Genomic DNA, 21,737 nt, shown 5'->3' with positions numbered 1-21,737 from the left:
AAATGAATGGCAAATGACAAAATGTTGATATTGTATGCTCGTGGGATGTTGACATTTCCGCACAAAAGCGCGTGCACGAGCAAGTAGAAGTCGTGACGAGCGTGCTGCGGCAGAAATAATTATTAATATATTACTGACGATTGTGACTCAAAGCGGTAATCAGTCTTTTACTGGAATTTAATGTCTATACTTCTGTACACATTCGTTGGTTAGCCATAACCTCCAGAGGGCGCCAGTGCATTATGAACCCGCCCATTAACTCGTAAAATAGGCAATGTACGGAAATATATTTTTTAACACTCTAAAATTAGAATCTGTCATTTATATATGCATTATCTTAATCATACGCGGGACGTTAAAGTGTGTTTTATGGTCGTAATTGTGAAAAGTAAACCAGAAAGTAGTGGAAATAAAAAAATAGTCTTTAATTTGCCCTCCTGGACGCTAGGAGGCGATATAGTAGAAACGTGACATGTCTCGAAACTGAAAAGGACCACTTCCTCCTTGCTAATTTTAGCTTTATGTATTACTTTAAATTCGTAAGAATGAAAATAAAGTTTTATAATATCGTGAGATCTTCTAATGCGTTTATTTGTTTCAAGTTTTTGCATGCTTCTGATTTTTTTTTCACCAAAATTCTATGCAAATTGACCCCGATAGACATCAAATCCATTTCGATTGAGAGGGTTGGCAGGATTTGTCCTTCGTTTTTAACTGTTAGTGGCTATCAAGAATATTGCAAAGATATACACCATGTTTTAAATTACTTTGTATTTATATCTACATTCCTGAAATGTTCAGCAACAACAAAATAAACCAAGAAAATCACAACTAAAATAGCTAAATTCATCATATTGGATGACCAAACATCTTTTTATACAACTTAAACAATACTTAAATGCAATTTGTTAGCAAAGTTATTTTGTGCTGCCCACCTGATTTGGAAAAAAAAATGAAATGAAGTCCTGTTGACCAAAATAATGACTTATTTGTTTTTAGAGATCAGCCATAAAGATGGAAGCCAGTAACCTGTGAGTACACCTTGCGGTCACTGGATGACGCCACGTCATTTTCTGAATGGATAAACGACCATATTTGTGCGTTAGCACTTTGATGGGCGAGGACTCGCGGTCCGTGGTTCGCCGCTTTCGTCAGCGTTACTGGAAAACCAAGCAAACGTTGATCCGGGCGAGCGGCAAGGAGGACCGGCACGTGGTGGCCTCGGACGCCGAATTGGACGCCAAGTTGGAGGTTTCCTCCTTTTCCTTTTTTCTTAGCAATCCCAGTTTCAGCCCTGGAGTTGCTTGGGTTTTCTCCGGGTACTCCGGTGTCCTCCCACATCCCCAAAACATAATGGCTAGGCTAGCTGGCTGGCTAACACTCTAAATTGACCTCACGTATGAGCATGAGAGTGAATGCTTGTCCGTTTTGTGCCTTGCGATTGGCCGGCCACCGATTCAGGGTGTCCGTAATTGGCTGGGATAGGATTCAGTAACCCTTGGCTTTCTAACTGGGTCCAGGTCTTTCACTCCATCCAGAAGACGTGCATGGAGCTCCTCAAAGTGATCGAGCAGTACCAGAGGAGGATTTGCTGTAGGCGGCCCGGTATAAATAACCATCGGGGGCGACGGGTCAGGCGTCCCGAGTGTTTTTTTTTGTTTTTTTGTGCAGTTCTTTCTCAGGAGGAGAACGAGCTGGGTCGCTTTCTGCGCTCGCAGGGTTCTCAGGACAAGAGCAAGGCGGGCAAGATCATGCAGGCCACGGGAAAGGCGCTCTGTTTCTCCTCTCAGCAGAGGTTAGCATCACGCTAGCATGCTTAGTAGAAATGCCGCACTCCAAAACACAAGTTGCAAGCCAAGAAGAAATACACACATAAGCCGCTCAATACTATAAACTGCAAAAAAAAACATACTAGCTGACCAATATATGGGTCAACCTTTATCTGAAAGATCACCAACTAAACAGCAAACATAAGTACAGTAATCCCTCGATTATCGCGTCTTCACTTAACGCGAATTCACTTGTTTTCTTTCTATTAAATTCATAAAAAATAGGAAAATCCACGCTGAGACTCTTAATCTGGAGGGATTACTGTAATCACATTTCATTGGCCGATCTTGGGAACGTCAATATATCGGTCGACCTTTGTGAGAACCCAAACATTGCCGTTATTCTATTATCTTGAAAACAATCGACCACCTAATTTCCATATCGGTTGACCTTTTAAAATCACCACCCAAACAGCAAAACAGCAAGCATAGTATCTGTTATTCTATGATACGTGTCAAAGTGGCAGCCCGGGGGCCAAATCTGGCCCGCCGCATCATTTTGGGTGGCCCGGGAAAGTAAATCATGAGTGCCGACTTTCTGTTATAGGATCAAATTAAAATGAAGAGTATAGATGGATATTCAATTTCCTGATTTTCCCCCTTTTAAATCAATAATTGTCATTTTTTAATCTATTTTTCTGTGTTTTTAGTTCAAAAATCATTTTGTAAAATCTAAAAATATATTTAAAAAAAGCTAAAATAAACATTGTTTTAGATCTATAAAAAACTGAATATTCAGGGATTTTAATTCATTTATAAAAGTCTATCTAAGTTTATCTAAAATGGTCCGGCCCACATGAAATCGAGTTGACGTTAACGCGGCCCGCGAACCAACCCGAGTCTGACACCCCTGTTCTATGATATCGGCTATGACCGATCTACATTAAAAAAAAAAAGGCTAAATATTGACCCATCTGGAAAACAAGTACACCAATCGGCCACCAAAAATATCAATAATATACATTTACAGGAAAGGTCATCACACACAGTATGTTACTCTATCGCTTATAACCGATCTGCAAGAAAAGTCCAAAAATCGGCCAAACAAGTCCACCTATCGACCACCTAAAATATCGGTCGACCTTTAGAGGAAAGGTCATGACCCAGACGGCGAACATATCCGTTATTCCAAGATATCAGCTATAACGCTCTTCGGATAAAAGTCTTAAAATATCGTCCAACCGTTCCTTTTAACAGTGGTAACATTAAAAAAAAAATGCGCTAACCCTTGTCGCCGGGCAGAATGGCGTTGAGGAAGCCTCTGTGCCGCCTGTACCAGGAAGTGGAGACCTTCCGCTTCCGGGCCGTGTCGGACACGTGGCTGACGGTGGAACGCATGGAACGCGGGCGCACCGATTATCGCGGCGCCCTGCTTTGGATGAAAGACGTCTCGGCCGAGCTGGACCCGGACGCCGGAAAACACATGGAGCGCTTCCGCAAAGTCCAAAGCGAAGTCCGGGTCTCCAAACTGGCCTTCGACCAGCTAAAGGCGGACGTGTGTCAGAAGGTGGACTTGCTCGGCGCCAGTCGCTGCAACCTCCTCTCGCACGTGCTGGCCACCTATCAGGTAGGACTCTGGCCACGCCCCTTCCCCCTCCAGGTCCCGCCCACCGTTCCTTTTTTTTTTCGTTTGCCCGCAGACCACGCTGCTGCATTTTTGGGAGAAGACGTCTCACAACATGGCGGCCATTCACGAGAACTTTAAGGGATGTCCGCGATACGAGGTGGGGGTTTTTCGCCTGATTTGCGGGGGCATCGTGGTCGCTCGCTGATGTCGACGGCGGGAATTGGCAGGAGGCGTCGCGGGGGAAGAAGAAGAGGAAGAAAAATAAAGCGGAGACGCAAGATGAAGACAAGTCAGCGCAAGAGGAGTACGTAAGATTTTTCCTTCGCTAGCTGCAGTTGACGGCAATAGACGTCCAATTTGTTTCGGCCGGATTGGACGTCTATAGCCGTTAATGGCAATGAAACGTTGGCATTGGTTGGCAGTCTTCCCGGTTTAAAATAATTTGATATTTGTCGTCAAAAATTACCAAGAAAATATTCCTTAAAAATACTCGTGTATTTCAGTTTTATAGTCATTTTAAGTGTTAATTATTTTTATCATCATTGAATATTGTAACTATACAGATAATTATAAAATAGTTTACATAAACCAAAATATTATGGATTATTAGCATTTTATAAACATTTATTTCATTGGTTATTTGAGTAGGCTGTTTTATTTTAAAATTTAAATTATATTATTTTTAATTTCACTGTAAATTGCCCCTACCTATGAATGCGAATGGTTGTCCTTCATCTCCTCGTGCCCGGCTATTGGCTGGCCGCCAATTTAGGGTGTTCTCGTCTCGTGCCGATGTCAGCTGGGATAGGCTCCAGCACCCCCCACGACCCTTGTGAGGATTAAGGAGGTCAGAAAATGAATGAAAAAAAGATTAGTTTTAATACATTTACATCGTCACTCGGCTAATAAATGGTTGAAGGTCTTTACATACATAAAAAGTATTTTTCCCAATCTGCAAAAATACGTGAACTTCAAAAATATCTATTTTATAAAATAATGTTTTTGTTTTTGCAGACTGGTTTCACTCAAGAACGACAGCACGAGCAGTACATCAAAAGAAGGTGAATATGAATTAATTCTTCTAAAATCAAGAGGAAATGGGTACCAATCTATAGTTTTAAGGTCAATGTTGATTTTTTTGGCTTTTAATTTGAAGGGGAACTGTCCGTCCCATCTTGGGAGGAAGACAAGGACAGCATAGCCTTGCTGGAGGAGATCCTGGGAGGTGTGTCGCTCCAAGACCCCGCCCCCTTTCCTAACCCCACCTCCCAACAGCTGAGTCCGCTGTTCGGAGAAGCCCGACACGGCACCCCCGCGGACTCCCGTGCTGTCTTTTTGCCTTCTCAGCTTTTGGACACCAATTTGATGGCGCTGCAATCAGCTCAACTTTCAGGTAACGACTAAATGTCAGCCAGTCAAATTGAAAGACAAAGACGTTATTGGATATCATTATTTTGGGGGACTGGTGCAGAAGGGGGCGGGACTACGGCACAGCCCATCGCCGCATCAACACCGCCCCTTCAAGGAGACGGAGGACTGAAAGGCATACAAGGTAAGGTGCAATTGTATTTTTGAATTACTTGTGGAGATTTAACTTATCCTATTGACAGCGATGGACGTCCAATTCCATTTCGACCCTCCCAGACAAAAGGGATTGTATTTTTTCGGATTATAAATTTTTACATTTCACAAATAAAACACCCAAATCATATCACCAAGATAAAATCAGATTTTTTCTTTTCAAATAACTCAACTACGCATGTTGGGGAAATATATAAACATATATATATACACACACACATACATACATATGTATATGTATGTATATATATAAGTGTGTATGTGTGAGTGTATGTATGTATATGTATGTTTGTGTATATATATACATATACATACACCCACATATATATATATGTATGTGTATATATATATATATATGTATATATATATATGTATATGTATGTATATATATATGTGTATGTGGGTATGTATATATGTGGGTGTATGTATGTATATATATATATATATACATACATATATATGTACATACACCCACATATATACACACACATATATGCACACATATATATATATATATATATATATATATATATATATATATATATACACACACAAATATTCCTTCAAATGACAATGAAAATTTTTGAAACAAATGACTTTTCAGACTCCAATTCTGGGAGTCGCCGGGGGCCGTCCAAAGACCTGTCGGCGTGGTTCAACCTTTTGGCCGTCTTGGACCCGCTGGCCAACCCGGACGCTGTCGGCAAAAGCCACGACGAGCAGCAACTCCACAACGCGTGATTGGCCCGCCGTCACATCGCATTGACCATAAATGAACTTTTGACTGTTTGAAGATGACTAAATGGAAATAAAACATATCATGATACAACGACAACAGGAATTGTGGTGTGGCTGGATCCTTTTTATTTGGGAATCAAAGCACACCCGGGCGCCATTCGCACGTCCAATTGTTTTCTCCCGCTTCGCTTTGGTCCAACATTTGTCACTTGGAAAAGGGGCGGGGTCACCATCCACGACCAAACACTTTTCCGGAATGCGCCAGCTAGCGGTTTCGAGGTTGTACGAGAAGATTAAAAAAGCAGTCTTTTGGTCACTCTTAAAAAAAAAAATAATGATAATAAATTGCCAAATTGGGTCATTTAGTCACAGACAACAAAGAGCAGCAGAGTCGTCGGTGGCGGGAAAAGCTGTTTGGAGAGTTTGTTGCTACGGAAACCGGTCCAAACCAAAGTTGCTTTAGCCAACGGGGGCACGAAGTGGAGGACTCGTCCACACAATCGGCACTATTTTACGAGCCCGCAGTTCTGATTGGCCCGAACGGGGGGGGGGGATTCTGGCTATGGCAAGCAAGGATAAGGGGGTCCTTAAGCTGCTTTTTTTTTATTACTGGCCCGTAATAAATGGAGAAAAAAATTAATCATTGAATAAGGCCCGCGCAAGAAGCTCGAGTTCGGGCAACATTCTTTTGTGCTTCTCAAGCCTCAACACTAGATGGAGCTAGTCACTTAAACGGTGCGTCTCCGTTAGCTTAGTGGTTAAAACCTGACAGTTTTAATCTATGTAGGAAACTGTAGACTTTCAAAAGTTTGTTTCACATAAATAAACAAATACGGTAAGATGAATTGTGCTTAACTTGGCTTTTTTACCAGTCGTGTGACTATAAATTAATTATTTAATAATATCCTTACATGTTGGGATGACTTTTTTTTGCTAGTGATGATCATAAACATCCAATCCATTTCACCCGTTTCTCTGCCATTGACGGCGAGACGTTTTTTTTTTTGTCAAAATGGCCCCACAGAAAAAATGTGGACACCCCCAGAATCAAGGAATTCTCAAATTTGTTTTGGTTTGTGAGGTCAAAGGTCACAGAGATGCAAAGTGGAGCCCAATTTGAGAGTTTTTGGTAGAAAAAGTTGCTTTTTGGATATTAAAAGCCATGATATACTGTATATTAATTAAAAAGTGGAAAAAAATACTTAAAAATTGTCTTTTTTTTTCATTTTCTAGATATGTGTGTATGTAGTAAAACACAATATTTTATAAGGCTTAAAAAGGTTTAAAATGGCTGCCATTGAATGACTTAATTGACTTTTTTTTTGTTTTTTACAAAATAGTGTCATCTTTTAAGACTACCAAAAAAGCATGTTTCAATTTTTTTTTTTTTTTTTTTTATATTTCATGTTTTGTCACATTTTAATCACCCATTTCCTCCCGATTTTTCTTCGAAAAAGTAACTCGAAAATACTGCTGAATGTGTGGACTCGTTCTCTGAATTTGGAATTAACGGAGTGCAAAGCTTTTGCTCTTACGGTAATTATAGCGTGGCGGCGTCTTTGATATTCCTGCCGACGAAGGCCTCGGCTTCCGGCGAGTCGGGTGGCTCGTCGCTGCCGCGGAGCCCAGCGGGGGTGCCGTCGTTGATGTGCGCCACGGGCGAGAAGAGGGACGAGCAGAGCAGCTTGACCGGGCAGAAGGCCGAACCCCGGGGGATGAAGTTCACTTTGTTTTTGTCGGGACATGAAAACAGCGGGAAGCCTTTGGATTGGCCACAACTCCTGAGAAAAAAAAAAAGAGGAACAAAAAAATCTCAAATTTCATCATTGACATCAATAGACGTCCAATCCATTTGGACTGCATAAGACCGGCAGCAATGGTTCAAAGTCAATGCAGGGAGTCTTGGAGTTACCACATTACGCAAATTTCCGTTAGATTTTTCATTTTGGTGAAATTGTCGTCAATTTTCAGACTATAAGTCACACTTTTTTCCCCCCATAGTTTTTATAGTTATTTGTTTTTTTTAAATCTCTTACAACCAACAGCCTGTTGTGTTTTGTATTGTTTTGGGGTACAGTTATGTGAAGACCTGTTATGCTAACAGATTCCCATTTAGCCTGTTGTTCTCCATTTGACTATTTTGACTTCAACATGTTTGTTCTTGGTTTCCGACCAAACAAAAAATGTTCTCCCAAAAAAGCAATTAATATATTTTTTCCCAAAACCATTGCGCATTATTTGGCTGGTGCGACTTGTACAAAAAATACGGTAATCATCATAAAACAGTAGCATACTATATTTGTTAACAGAGCAATCCCAGAGGAAGTAGCAGAAGAGATCACATTAATAATACATACCTGTCAACCTTGGCCAATTGCTCCCCTTATTAATGATTGCAATTCCCCTTATTAAGCGAAAACCCGTACAAATGCAACATGGCACATATTTACTCAGATTGGGCACACTTAAATATCTAACATTTTGTCCAAAGTGAATGGGGTGCCCAATCAGTACGCACTAAAATCAAGATTCTGTAGATGTCGCTGTATGATGCTGACCGCTTGACTGTCTGGGTACATTGCTTGCTGACACGCTATATTTAGATAGTGAAAAGGCGGACGTACGTGTGAAAGGGGAATGTACGTGCGCATATCATACTTGACCTCCTATGACCTGGCGTCCGTCCACGTGTGGACATCACATTTTTAGTTGTCACAAGACTACAAAGTTAAATTTTGGACGGGCGTCCACTTATGATGTGGACATCATTTTTCTCAGAAACTACATCATGTAAAAAGATAATTCTTAGTTTTTACACTGATCAGGTCCCAATCAGCATAAATATCAAAGAGAAAATAAAAATGCATGCCTTGCAAGCGTCTGGGTCTTAGGAGGTTAAAGCATCACAATTTTAGCAATCGATGATGACGTTTTTGTCTGCTACCAGTCACATAGACGATCCGGATTTGAGCCGAAATGGGTCAAACGAAATCTGTTTTACAAAAAAAACGTACTTCAAAAAAATCCCATACAAAAGTTATATGGCGTGCTCAATTTGAAATGATCAAAAAACGTATAAAGTACAGAAAAAATGTATAAGTTGACAGGTATGATAATAATTAATAAAAGTTTTATCATGTTACCTTATATTTTGGTATTATTTTTACTGGTCCAAAAATATTGGGAATAGAAGCGCCCTGGGCCAAGCATTAAAGTGTGTAATCTTTGTTAAAAATGTGATCTTACAGCATCTCGTCGAAGACCTTGACCCGCTCGCACCCTTCTGGGGGTTCTCGTTTGAACATGTAGCTGTTGTTGGGTTTGGGAGACGTGGCGAATTTGGGTAGTGGCGACCCGCAAGAACCATCTAAAAAAAATACAAACGACAATTTGGGTCAGTACCAAAGTAAACGTTATGACCGCGGAGGTGGCGTCACCTTTGTCCACGTCGTCGGCCGAGGACGAGGGGCTTCCGTCCGGGGAGTGCGGGTGTTGGGGGCGGGGAGACGGGCTGGACTCGCCGCTGGAGGGGGCCTGGGTGTCCGTGTCCCGGGTCTCTCCGATGTAACGCTGCAGCGGGAAAGGGGCCCGGCGACCGTCCGCCGCGTCTGTTGCCTGTCGACAAACAAGAAAAATAAATATTGTTCCTCATAGTTATGTTGAGAAAATACAAAGTTTGATCTCTTCATTTAAAAAAAAAAATAGGATAAAGGTCATTTTAAGAAAGAGCTTTAGTTGATTTTTTTTAAAACCTTCTGCAATTGAATGTTTTTTGGGGGCGATTGCCAACCAAGATAAAATAATCAACAATGATAAGTGTATGAGAAACGGTCACGCTTATAAAAATATGAATGATAATGGTCAAAGTACGTGTACGGTGTGTTCCCAGTCGTGTCTGATGAAGACGTTTTCCAACTCGTGGTTGATGGCTTCCACGCTGCTGGGCACTCGGCAGATCAGCGACTTGGTGGACAATGAACAAGATGACCCTTTATGCTGGGGGAAAAACATAAATAAATAGAAATAAAATGAAACCATAACACAGAAATATTTCAAAACGGGGGGTGTAGTAATAAGTCAGTTAACACTGTTTTTTTAATGTTGTTTCTCGCCTGTATACAGTCTTTTGCGTTGCTTGGGTCTGAACCAAATGCAAAAAGTAGCAGTAAACAGGTTAAAGTTTGGTTTTGGTCAAATTAGAAGCTATGTTGAACATTTTCAATTTGACATAATAATTATGCTGAAATATTCTGTTGTGTTTCAGGTCAAAAAGGTCCATAAAATAGGGAGATAAACGTACAGAGGTTTTATATATATAATATATATACAGTTTTTTTTAAACTTCATTTTAGCATCTCAGGTAATTGTCACATTTTTTTTGTTGGTATATTTTGTCCTTGTTTAAGTATTTTGAAGATGAATGGATGGCCCAAGGCGAACTAAAATCTCCGACCACAAACAAAACAATAATTTGCTAGCTTTATATTAAAAAAAAGCATATTTCTGTCAAAGTATCAACGTGACTTATGTTCCTTCTAATTTTGAATATTTTCCCATTCATTTAAATAGTACCCAAACTTGGCACATCACTAGCTGAGATTTATCCGATGAGGTGCTGTGGTAGTTAGCAAAACGATACAAGTTGCTACAATTAGCATGTTTACCGTCCAATCAACATAGACACTTCTTTGTATTTTTTATTTTTTTAAGATGAATGGATGGATGAAGGCGAACTAAACTCTTAAAAGTTCCTACCACAATTTGCTAGCTTTATATTTGGAAAAAAAAAGATAATTAGCATATTTCTGCCAAAGTATCAACGTTACTTATGTTTTGGCAATGTTTACCTTTGAAAAACTGACTTGTTTTTCATTGGATGCCATTGATGGCGCTAGCCGTCCAAACCATTCGACCTGCAGGGTTGGCAGCGATGGTTCGATCCCGTCTTCCCTAATTCGAATAGATTGGACCTCTAGCTCCGTCAATGGCAGCCGACCAGTTAAGAGTACTGTGCCAAGTTTAAAAGTTAACATGTATTTATCCATATTTCCACATATGAATGAGAACGACGTAACTCAGCGCACTGATATTAATCTGGTGAAGACATCATTTTTGACCAGCCTATAGTCAAACGTGACAAATTTCTGTATTTTTTCTGAAATGTGGCCATAAATGACGCTACTGAGATTTTTTTAACAAACCTGTGAGGGGCACGTGGCGGCGCCATGTTGCACGTGGGGGGGGCCGGATGTAGCGTCTCGCTCTTTGCTCTGCCGACTTCCTTGTTTGCTACGCTGGAGCTGCAGCCTCAGTTTAGCAATCTGCTGGAAAATGAACATGACGACATAGAGGGAAAAAAAAAAAAAAAAATCAAACGTCAGAGAGCACAAGTAGGCATAAAAGGATTTTTTTGTGGAAGAATAACCACATGGAGTAGTATGTCAAATTAAAGGGGATGATGCGGGCTTTCTAGATTTGTTGTTAAGTTATCAATAATGACTTGGCATGATGACATAAAGGTAACGACACGCTTTTATCCCCGCTCGGCACGTGTTGGCAAGCTGGCGGGTCATGGTGGAAAGTCCCCCCCGAAACCCCAACCCGCCCTCTCTGTGCGTCTCTACCGTCGGCGAAATCCGCCCAATTTTAGTTATATTAAACACATTTTATTACTATTAAAGCACTAGTTATGTGTTACTTTGTTAATAGATGACGAATTAGAAGAAATAAACCATTTTTTTCCAATCCAATATCCTGTTTTTGGTGTTTTTTCAGAGGGTTGGAACAAATTAATTTGTTTTTAGTTCATTTCAATGGGAAACGTTCGCTCGGGTTACGAAAAGCTCGACATACGATCTCAGTCCCGGAACGGATTAAGATCGTATGTCGAGGTACCACTGTGCTCCCTATTAAAACCATGAATATGGAGGTGAAAATTGTGAATCAGGGGGCGGCTTATACGAGAGAAATTGTCAATTTCAACGATTTTAAGGGCACGGCTTATACATGGAGGCGACTAATATCAGAGTAAATGCGGTATGTTTGTCGACCATGCATGGTCGCTAAACAGGATGGCTTTCATGGCCCTGAGGGACGCGTTTGTGCCAGGCAGACAAACGGCGTGGTCTTCGGCGCTCGCCGCCACAAAGACGCCTCTCTTTGCAAACACCCACACGTGGCGGGACGCACTTTGAATGCGGCGCGCATTCGAGGAGGGCTCAAAATGAAGTTCTTGGAGCGAGCCCATGCGAGGATGCGTGTGCGTACCTCTTTGAGGTGGTCCGCGCTCCCCCACGACGCCGACCTCTGATGTGGGCCGCCTTGGTCGGAGCTCTCGTCCATCCACACGCCCGGAGTCTGAAAGATAGGTTGAAAATAATTGACTTTTATTGACTGGGATAGTAGCAGCAAAACATTGAGTTTGAGTTTGTTCCATGTTAATAAGAGACAGCACATATTAATGAACATGTTTATATTCATGACAATGAACATATGTAAATATGGAAGATTGTAGCCGAGGGCTAATTTCCATCTATAGTCATATATAGGTTGAAGATAAACGATGAAACATACTAGACACACACTTACACGTATCATAGTTTTAGACAGCGTTGTGATGGCAATTTTGTTCGTCTAACAGGCATTAAGATGATTGGCCAAGAAGTTCAGAGACGGGAGTTGACGTATGCTAATTGCTATTGAGTTCCAGGTATGAAGAGAGAAGGTGCTATGGCTAATTTAGCACTCTTTTTGAAGGGAACTACACAGTCACCTCTGGAGCCAGCCCTTGTTGATTTCTTTCTATTTATTGTACAAAATCTTGCAGTGGAGGAGGAGCTTTGTGTTGGAAGATTTTGTAAACTAAGGTGGCATCTGCATATTTAACAGTAGTGTCCCAGTTCAGGCGTTTGTGTTTTTTTTTTAATATCTGACAGTGGTGGTGTGTTTTTGGTTTTCTGTCCAATACTTTCAAAGCTTGTTTATAAACGGCTCCAATTGGTTTTAGTGCGGTTTTGCGGGATGATGACCAACTTGTTAGGCAGTAAGTCATGTGTGATATAATCATTGTGTCAAAATATAATTTCCATTACATTATATCTCAACTCACTTTATAAACAATTCAAAAAGAGCACTTTTTTTGGAAGCTACTCAACTATTTTCTACATAGTTCCCTTTTCTTACTGGCCTTTTACCTCAAATACGAAATACTGATTTAAAATAACCAAGACCGGTCAATTAAACGCTAACGCTTGAGGTCAAACTCGGGCCGCGCCGACGTGGGGATAAAACGGGTTTGTTTGCCGGTCCGCTTATTTTTGCATACATTTACATAATTCCTCCATTTACTTGTGTGTGCGCTCGCAGATAAGCCGGCGGACACACTGATGCCTTTGACGACGTCTCGTAAAAGGCTCGGCGATGTCGCTCGGGTTCGCCGGAGTGAGCGAACCCGGCGGCGAACGGCGACATACGTTCGATCCCTCGCCGACGCTGGCGGCCAATGAGTTAACCGAGACGGCGAATGCGACGCCCGCTAGCCGGCCGGCAGATAAAAACTTCCCGGCGGCGATCCCACCCAGCGAGCGGCACGGAGGCGACATCCTCAAGAATCCCAAAGCAGGAAATCAGCAGCCTCGCTGCTTCCGTGGAATTCCGATTGTTTAGATTGCACGCCGGGGCACGCTCGCCGCTACGGTTTGTTGGAGGAGGAGAGTCACGTCGGAAAGTTAGTCCGCTTATCCGCCATGTGATACGGGTCCAAAACAAAACGTTTTGCGTGTGGGGGGTCTCGTTTAAAGCCACCACAATTGTGTGGCATCCAATCGTCCTTCCGCTGTGAATTGAAATGACTTTCTGCCTAGTAAACATGCAATCCATTTGAACTGCAAACTTGAATTGGACGTCTATTGCCAACAATGGCAGCCAATGAGTTAACGCGTTTCATTCTTGTTTGTTACCAAACACGGACAATGCGTTTGTTTAGGGGGTTTCCAGATTAGGGGTGAAAAGGTTTAATAAGAATAAAAAATAAAAATAATGACATTAACATAGATCTGATGTGCAAATAGATTTGATATAAAACGATGAAAAACATTATTCAGGGTTACTAACAGGTTTTATGAAGTGAAATTTACACTTATGGGCAATTTTGGGTGTCCAATTAGCTTAGTACCCAAAGAAAACCCACACAGGCACAGGGAGAACATGCACAGAAAGGCCACACCATGCTAGCAGCACGCTAGCTAGTATTCAACCACATGTTTAGTTCAAAATCCACTTCTGCAGCTAAAATGTTATGACAACGTAAAACGGGGTTGATATCTTGTGAGCAGCATAGTAAACATACCAGAAAAATCATCGGTAATTAGCCAACTATCAGAAGGCTCTAAAATGCAATGTGAACTTGTACAACCAGTTAATGTTTTTCCAGGTGTATAAACTAGCATGAAGACCTTCAACTCGGCTTAGCGGCGATAGAAGTCCGATCTATTCTGAGCGGAGTGGTGCTGGAGCGCAACGTTTTCATCGAAAAACTGTTTGATGAGTCGCCCTTTTGTGCCGAGCTTCCCTGAGGTTCATAGAGACGTTGTGTGTTAGGCCTCCGGGACATTAGCATGTCTATGAGCAACACAAAGGAAAGCCGTTCCACGGGGCCAGGTGGCGAGCGGGGGGGATTTGTCCTCACCCTCGGGACAGGTGCAAACCACCCGCGTAGCCCAAAGAAGAAAAAAAAAAATCCCAAAGTCCTTTTTGTGCGGCGCTAACGGCGCTAACCTTGCCCAATGGTGAATTTTTCCTGGCTTATTTGCTCAAGGTTTGTGGAGTGGCTGGCTCTTTCTCTAGCACGAGTTCACATTTCAGCAAATGCGCGGCGGACTGCAGCTTCACTCAGCGTTCGCATTGTTTAGATAATCGCCGAGCAAGTCACAATAACATGCACTTACGCCGCAGTAAAAACGGCAGCGGGGCCGTCCAAACACTTTTCGCAGGCGGTAAATGATTACGTTTCGGCAACTATCCCAGCCAACTGGAGTAGTAGAGTAATGATGAAATACCGTATTTGCTCGCATATATATTTGTCGCAAAAAAAAAGATGACTGAATCGTGTGTATGGCTTATATGCGCACAAATTAGACTTGACATGCACGAAACAACATAACGCAAGACAATGCAGATAAAACACTAAAAGAAATTTATTTCGGCGTCTATGAATGAAATTCAAGAAAAAAAAAACGTATCTAGCATAAAACGTGAAAAACTCACTTACTTTTGCCTGTCATTGCTCGCTCAGGGCATCGCCATCTTACCTAGGGATGAAAAACTAGACCGCTACGGACACACTTCCTGGTTGTACTGGTCACATGACTTCCTTTTGGAATTGGTCGACATGCAGTTAACACACTTTCGGAACGTTTTGATTCGTATAGTATCTCAGAAGTACCACCTGCGATGATTTTCCCTTCAATTTATTCTATTAAAACCAAAAATATGGAGGTGAAAATTGTGAATCGGGGGTGTCTTATCCCCCCAAAATTTAAAATTCAACGATTTTAAGGCATTTTTAAGGGTACGGCTTTTACGCAGAGGCGGCTAATATGCAAAAAATACGGTAACCCAGCCAACTGTTGTAGTAGTAATAATAAAATACTGTTTAAAAAAAACATCGAAGGTATTTTGATCTGGAATGTGGCAAATTCGCTACAATAGGCTGAATGGTCTTATTTTGGATATTTAACCATAGAGGGCAGCGTTGCTTAAGGTGACCTCTTGTTCCAGTCAAGTAAGAACGGTAGCATAACTTCCTGCTTTGGCTTGTTTACATTAAGTTGCTAGCTAAAGCTTGTGTACTAATCCAAGTTACTTAAATTGTCAGCACAATAACTTTATAAGCAACCAGGACATCTGAACACTCACTTTTGTGGGGAAAAAAGTCTTTCAGACCGAAAACCAAACCCCAATCATGTCACATTTTGAAAGTAAATTCACTGCATAAACACATCTCACTTAGCATAAACCTATTTTCATACATTCGGATACCGCCTGTGTCAAAAACAGGTTCCCTACCAGCCTCGTTTCCAACGAAAAAATTAAAATATCTTGACACGAAACATTTTTACATCAAGTATACAGTAATCCCTCGATTATCGCGGTTAATGTAGACCAGACATGGCCGCGTTAAACAAAAAAACGAGAAGTAGGGTCACCCCCATTTAAATAAATATATATATTTTTTTTAACTTCAGTGCTGATTCCTAGTAGCAAGCGGAGGACAGGGGAGTGGCTTCTGCGAGGATTTTCAAATTTTTATGAACTTACAAAAAAAAAATTAAAAAAAAAAAATCCCCCAGAAAAAAATTCGCCATGTAGTGAAGCCGCGATATTCGAGGGATTACTGTAATTTCGCACCTACTATAAAACATGGACGTCAACCACACGTTCCCACAGGTTAAAAATGGGTACCTGAGTGGACTTGTCTTTCATACAGGAAGGGTAGGGCCCATGGGCATCTCGGGGCCACTGCCCGGTGAGGTAGGGCCCCGTGATGGCGTCCAAGGAAGACGTCCGGCGGATGGCGCTGGAGCTCCGGGTCTGCAACTTGGACCTTTCTCCTACAAACAAACAGGACGAACGGCACTTTCAATGGCGGCTATTAGTCTCGGGCGAGCGTTTGGTTTTGGCGTGGCGTCAAAACGGCAAAGTTCAACGCGTAGTTAAAACGGCGTTGCGCAACGGTGCTCGTACGAGAAAAACAAACAAGCCAGCGTATGAGCTCATAGACGCATTAATACTGCATGTGCACGCAGAAGGAAATGAGCTTGACAACAAAAAAGTGCATTAAGTTGCGGACATTATGTTTATGACATGGTCCTGAGATCATTGGATGGCTTCCCATTAAAGGATTACTTTTCCTTTTAAAATCATTTGATCATTTCCAGTTATTTGCACATTTTTGTACAGTAGTTACTCTATTGTATTCTGGGAAATGGAATTTACCCTCTAATGTGTTGAAATACTAATGTTCAACATTAGCTACATTTTTTCTTAGCAAATGGTTTTGTATAGTTTGAAAAATTCCAGTATTTTTTCATCATCTTTGGTCATTTTTAATATTTTTATTCAAATGTTGGGCATTGTTGAATATTTTATATTATTTAGTTTATTGAAAAAATGAATTAATTTTATTTTTGCCCTTTTCAATTTGTTGTTTCATCTGATTATACATCACATACTTTTGTACATTTACCCATTATTTTGCTACTACCCTATTGCCTTATGTCAGTACATTATTTTACGCTGATTTAATTTTTTTTCATTAATAACTTTCTTATACTGCTTAAAAAGTTGGATAACTTTGTTCAAATTGGGGGCAAAAAGAAATAATTAGTAGTTGACCTTTCTTTGCATTTTTTGGACAAGCATTTTTTTGCATTTGACCAAACATACCTTTAAAGTAACAATAGCAAAACTGAAAACAACAGGCTAAATAGGCATCTATTAACCCAACATTTTTAACTATAGCCTAAAAAAACAGCATAACGCGTGCTCAGTAAGTTAAAAAACCCACCAAAAAACACATTGCACTTGAGGCAAAACCAAACTATAGGAAAAAAAGGTGCAATTTATAATCCAGATAATGCAGTGGTACATTTTGCCATGTAAACTACTAATTGCAACTAATGCACATAAATATTGCACGCACCCAAAGACATTATCTCCACGAAGCACATTAAGCTTTCTAGGTTGCACCAATGGAAGTCGTCGTACGTGAAGCCCATTAAAGATGCTGTACATTTTGTCCCTCCAACCCGGAGGGAGGGCCTCCCCTTCCCCTCTCTTCCACACAAGCAGCCATTGTTGGTAGAACATACAGTCCCGGTCCAGCCAAAGGTATGGCCTAAGTAAGCTCGCCAGGCTACAGTACAATTCCCCTAACAAAGACGGCGGGCTCCATTTCCATCAATATTGATTCAGGCCCCTGCGAGCGCTTGTTTTCCAGCGTCTCCGCACTTGCCAGACCAGAATAATCTCCCCCCCGACCGTCCCGGCGGCGGCCAAGACGATCAAAGCGCCCTCAGTTCGGGGGATGAAGTGGGATTGTTTTTGAGGCTGTCCGTATAATGAAAACTTTCCCTTTAGCGCGGCCGATTTTCCAGAGAAGTGTCGGCGGTTTGTCGACGGGGGGGAGGAGCCAAAGGTGAAAACGAACATGGCGGCCTTTCGAAAAAGCGCACGGGGACTTTCGTGCGGGGCTCATGGGAAAATCCTCGTGTGCAGCGCGGCGAGGGCTTGAGATAAGACCTCTATTCATCGCTCTTATCTTAAATCGTCTCATCTCGTTGAAATCGATTCAGAATTGCGGTTCGGGACGTGGGATATTTTTTTTATGAATATTTGTCTATTGTTCAACTTTTTCTTAATGTAATAGTCTCATGCCGTTTACAATTTGATTGGTGAAGGGAATTTTTCCCACCTTGTTTTGTTGTAATTAATGTATTTGAGCTTGGGTATAATTGGGCAAATATTTGTGTGTTTGCATGTACAATTCTCATGAATATTAAAGTACTTTTTTAACTTTTTGAAATTTTGAGGTTTGTGTTTGGCAATATTCATATTGATAATTACTATTTCTTTTTTAACCATTTTTGTGGTTTCTAAGACTGTCTATTTTACACAACAATGGTCTGTTTGGTCCTATTTTAGCTATTGCCTGCTAATATTATCTATAATTCCTGTTTTCAAATTTCCTTAATATTTATTAGAAAGGAATATCGTTCTTAGAAAAAATTATGTAAACTAATATAGTGCCCCCCCACCCACGATTGGACATCTCTCATGGTCAATGGCAGTCAAGGAGTTAAGAATTGTGAGTTTCTAAACCAATACCGCAAATTAGAGCTCACTTTTAGTCAGCTAGCTTCATTAGCATCTTTGCGCAAGTCGGCGAAACGAGCGAAAGCGGACGAGTCGCTGCAAGACAAAACAAAAGCGCCTCGACGCCGGCGAGAAACCGCAATGAAAGAGGAATTTTTTTGGAGGAGACGCGGGCCAGGTGCGGCAAAGCGGAGACTGTGGAGTCCGACGCTAAGCTACGTAGCACGCTGGTCTTTTGTCTCTACAGTTAAGCGACACCTCCTCTGCACTCCGGCCACAAGTCGAGAGGTCGCCGCCGCGCTGGGACCAAAGTATGCCGGGCATGCGGTCGGGCCGGGAAACGGGCGACCTGTCGTGGATTTAGAAGAAGAAAACGCGTTCCTTCTCATTTCCTGCAGCGTGGAAGGAATGCAGGGGCTCCAGTGTTAATGTTCTACTTTCTAAAAGCACGATTCTCAAAAGGAGAGTCGCACACATCACCATTTTTTATGTTTGGCTGCCATTTTTCGCGGCATATTTTTTCTTAAAGACGGTTGAACTCCAAACTTTTAACCTGGTAAAGCATATTTTGTATTATTCAGACTACAACACTATGTTTTTCTCTGTTTGTAGACTGGGGAGGATTATTTATGCTTTTTTTTTTGGGACAAACAAGCTTCATATTTTTCCATATAGTTTTTTAAATGTTTTAATTTCATTCTGCAGCCTAGGATATTATGATGACTTAGGGTGTGTTCAATGTCTGAAACCACTATGTTTCATTTTGACAACACTGAAATTCTCAAGGGTATCAGCGTGTATTCTGTTCTCCAAACACACCCTCAGCTAGCTAGCTCTGTTTGTTAATATCAAGTTGATGACAACGTGTTAAGAGGAAAACCTTGCCTCCACTACAGAAGACCAATTTGAGTCTAGGTGGGTATATTTTAAAAGAAAGGATACCCAAATTTGGCCACATTATGCTTCTCAGCTGCTAAAGTTTAGTCAACAAAGCGTGTCAGAAGGTTCTTCAGACTAGAATTTAAAAAAAAACAAGATTTTACAGATAAATAGGACTCCATCTGATGCTAAGTGCTACTGCAAAAGAACGATTTTGAAAACATGGACATAAACCATTTGCTACGACAAGAGGACGCGATGCTAGCTCCCATTAGCTGTTTTCAACCAGAGGATGTTATTTCCCAGGATATTTTTACATCCGAGGCGTGTTCCCATTACAGAAGAACTGTTTACGGCTGGCCCTGGGTGTTTTGACTGTTTTGCTTTAAAAAGAACGCTACATAAAAGATGCTATACTATGCTAGCCATTAGTCCTTGGGCCTCCGTATATAAGATGCTATGGGGGAGATTTAAACCCATTCAAGCTGGCAAGGCAAGCTAATGTGTATGATATTTTGTGTTTTATGTAAATTTTGTGACCTTTTTACATTTATTTTTGAAAGAATGCAATTTGGACTTAGCCAGTAGAGGGCATGTGTTCTCTTTGGGTGTGTGGAATTGTTGTTGCAGAACATTGAAGCACTAATGCACCTACCTTATACATAGTTAAACCTTATGAATGAAAATACACTCGTGATGAGTACAAAAATAGGCTATTTAATTTTTTTATTTTATTTTTAAATGCCAGGATGTCCAACTATACCAGGGATTGCCAACTCCGGTCCTCGAGAGCCACAATCCGGTCTGTTTTGCATATGTCCCTCCTCTACCACACCTGAATCAAATGACCAACTCATCAGCAAGCCGTCCAGAAAGTTGATTACCGATTATTTGATTCAGGTGTGTTTGTGGGGGGAGATATGGAAAACAGACCAGATAGCGGTTCTTGTGGACGGGAGTTGGTCAAAGAGCAAGGACTGGCTGTAAATTGCCAAGTTTCAGTACAATTTACAGTGCTAGACGTCCAATCCACCTGAACTGCGAGGCATGGCAGCAATCTTTCAATCACTACAAGACCTCCGAGTCCAAATGAATTGGACGACTAACACCGTCTATGGTAGCTAAAGCCCTATAAAGGGTTGACGTCAAAGTTTCCGACTAAAGAGATCGTTAATTTTTGATTCAAAAGTGTCATTGCCCCCCAAAAACCATGCGGGAACTTCAAACTGTTTCAACTTTTGAGTTTTAGTACAGTACTTTTCCCCCCAAAGTGCGCTGTTCTACAACGTGGCAAGTGTTTAATATGTGGATGTTGTTTACCTTTGGAAACGGGCGAGTCCGGTGGGCAGGAGGCGTCCTTGTTTTCGGGCGACAACCTCTGCTTACTTCCTGGGAGAAGGAGTGTCGGACTGGAAGGGGGGCTGGAGCCTCGACTGCCTCCGGCGGCCCCGCCGTGGAGGCTGTGCGGCGGCCGCGTAGGGCTGCCCTGCCCGCCGCGCAGCAGCTGGTAGGGCACGGTGGCGCGGAGCGGGTGCAGGCGGCAGCCCGGGGAACCCGCGTTACTGCGCCTCACTCGGGGTTGCTGGAGCGAGTTGCCGGGGCCTGACATCCTTCCTTTCACCAAAAAAGGCGCAGTTTGCAGAGCGAAACCGGGGCAGAAAAAAAGTGCAGCAGCAGTAGCTGCTGGAGTGGAAGAACAGTTAGCACAACACGTTAGCTTCCTCTTTTTTGTGTGTACTCGACTCTTGCGCTCGAAGAAAAACAGCAACAAAGAGGCGTTTGGGACATGAAACTTACCTTCAAGTTATGAATACTAGCAAACTCTAACTTTAGTCATAATATGAAAAGATTAAAGTTGGATGTATAACTTATTTTGGAGGTTAGCTGAGGCCACGAGTAGATGCTGACCAACTCGCCCACTCTGTGAAATGACTTGTTTCGGGTAGACTACTAGCTGACGTCTCGAGGGGGCGGGCATATGAATCGGCGCCGGCTTGTGATTGGAGAGATTTGATGTACAGTAACGCCACCAATTGGTCTGAGTCTATCTAAGATCGCACTTTCAGCCAATGCCGTATCAAGTAGGAGTCGAGTAGTAAAGAAGGGGGAAGTTGTATTGTTCTTGATGGCGACGGTAGTAATTCATTAAAATATGGTTCAATTCTTACACCTGTTCGATAATTATAGAAAAACGCTCAAACGAAACTTTTTGCAGATTTATCGACCACTTAAATTATTTTTTAAGATAATTTTTGACAGCAAATTTGGTA

At 41.7% G+C, this 21,737-nt stretch overlaps 2 protein-coding genes and 1 long non-coding RNA gene across 8 annotated transcripts in view; 1 reads left to right on the top strand and 2 right to left on the bottom strand.

Annotated features, from left to right (window-relative positions):
* The window catches only part of LOC144073702 (uncharacterized), a 38,411-nt gene extending 34,091 nt beyond the window's left edge, over positions 1–4,320 (bottom strand). The window contains exon 1 of the long non-coding RNA XR_013300155.1: positions 4,105–4,320. This is a non-coding gene — a long non-coding RNA (uncharacterized LOC144073702). The remainder of the gene's footprint in view (positions 1–4,104) is intronic.
* On the top strand, positions 871–5,818 carry ica1 (islet cell autoantigen 1). Of its 2 annotated transcripts, XM_077599729.1 has the most exons (11): positions 871–1,031; positions 1,107–1,251; positions 1,521–1,593; positions 1,672–1,795; positions 3,072–3,396; positions 3,470–3,553; positions 3,624–3,700; positions 4,411–4,457; positions 4,553–4,789; positions 4,868–4,948; positions 5,582–5,818. In XM_077599729.1, exons 1-11 carry the CDS (start codon positions 1,015–1,017, stop codon positions 5,716–5,718), a joined length of 1,347 nt encoding a protein of 448 aa, XP_077455855.1. In that variant the 5' UTR covers positions 871–1,014; the 3' UTR covers positions 5,719–5,818. The 2 variants fall into 2 exon arrangements, with proteins under 2 accessions (XP_077455855.1, XP_077455854.1); XM_077599728.1 differs by having other exon boundaries at positions 1,521–1,795.
* On the bottom strand, positions 5,819–21,409 carry LOC144073700 (glucocorticoid-induced transcript 1 protein-like). Of its 5 annotated transcripts, none has more exons than XM_077599730.1 (9): positions 21,265–21,409; positions 20,788–21,150; positions 16,177–16,325; positions 11,983–12,072; positions 10,917–11,039; positions 9,586–9,711; positions 9,153–9,330; positions 8,962–9,082; positions 5,819–7,496 (listed from the first exon to the last, which is right to left on the bottom strand). In XM_077599730.1, the coding sequence occupies exons 2-9, from the start codon at positions 21,074–21,076 to the stop codon at positions 7,256–7,258; spliced, it is 1,317 nt and encodes a 438-aa protein (XP_077455856.1). In that variant the 5' UTR covers positions 21,077–21,150; positions 21,265–21,409; the 3' UTR covers positions 5,819–7,255. The 5 variants fall into 5 exon arrangements, with proteins under 5 accessions (XP_077455856.1, XP_077455859.1, XP_077455858.1 ...); XM_077599733.1 differs by having other exon boundaries at positions 5,819–7,493; XM_077599732.1 differs by having other exon boundaries at positions 10,917–11,036.
* Between the last annotated feature and the right edge of the window lie 328 nt (positions 21,410–21,737).

Source organism: Stigmatopora argus, chromosome 4 (assembly GCF_051989625.1).
Source record: "Stigmatopora argus isolate UIUO_Sarg chromosome 4, RoL_Sarg_1.0, whole genome shotgun sequence".
Lineage (NCBI taxonomy): Eukaryota > Metazoa > Chordata > Actinopteri > Syngnathiformes > Syngnathidae > Stigmatopora > Stigmatopora argus.
The sequence above is the reverse complement of the archived record's forward strand: the minus strand, read 5'-3'. Positions and strand labels throughout refer to the sequence as shown.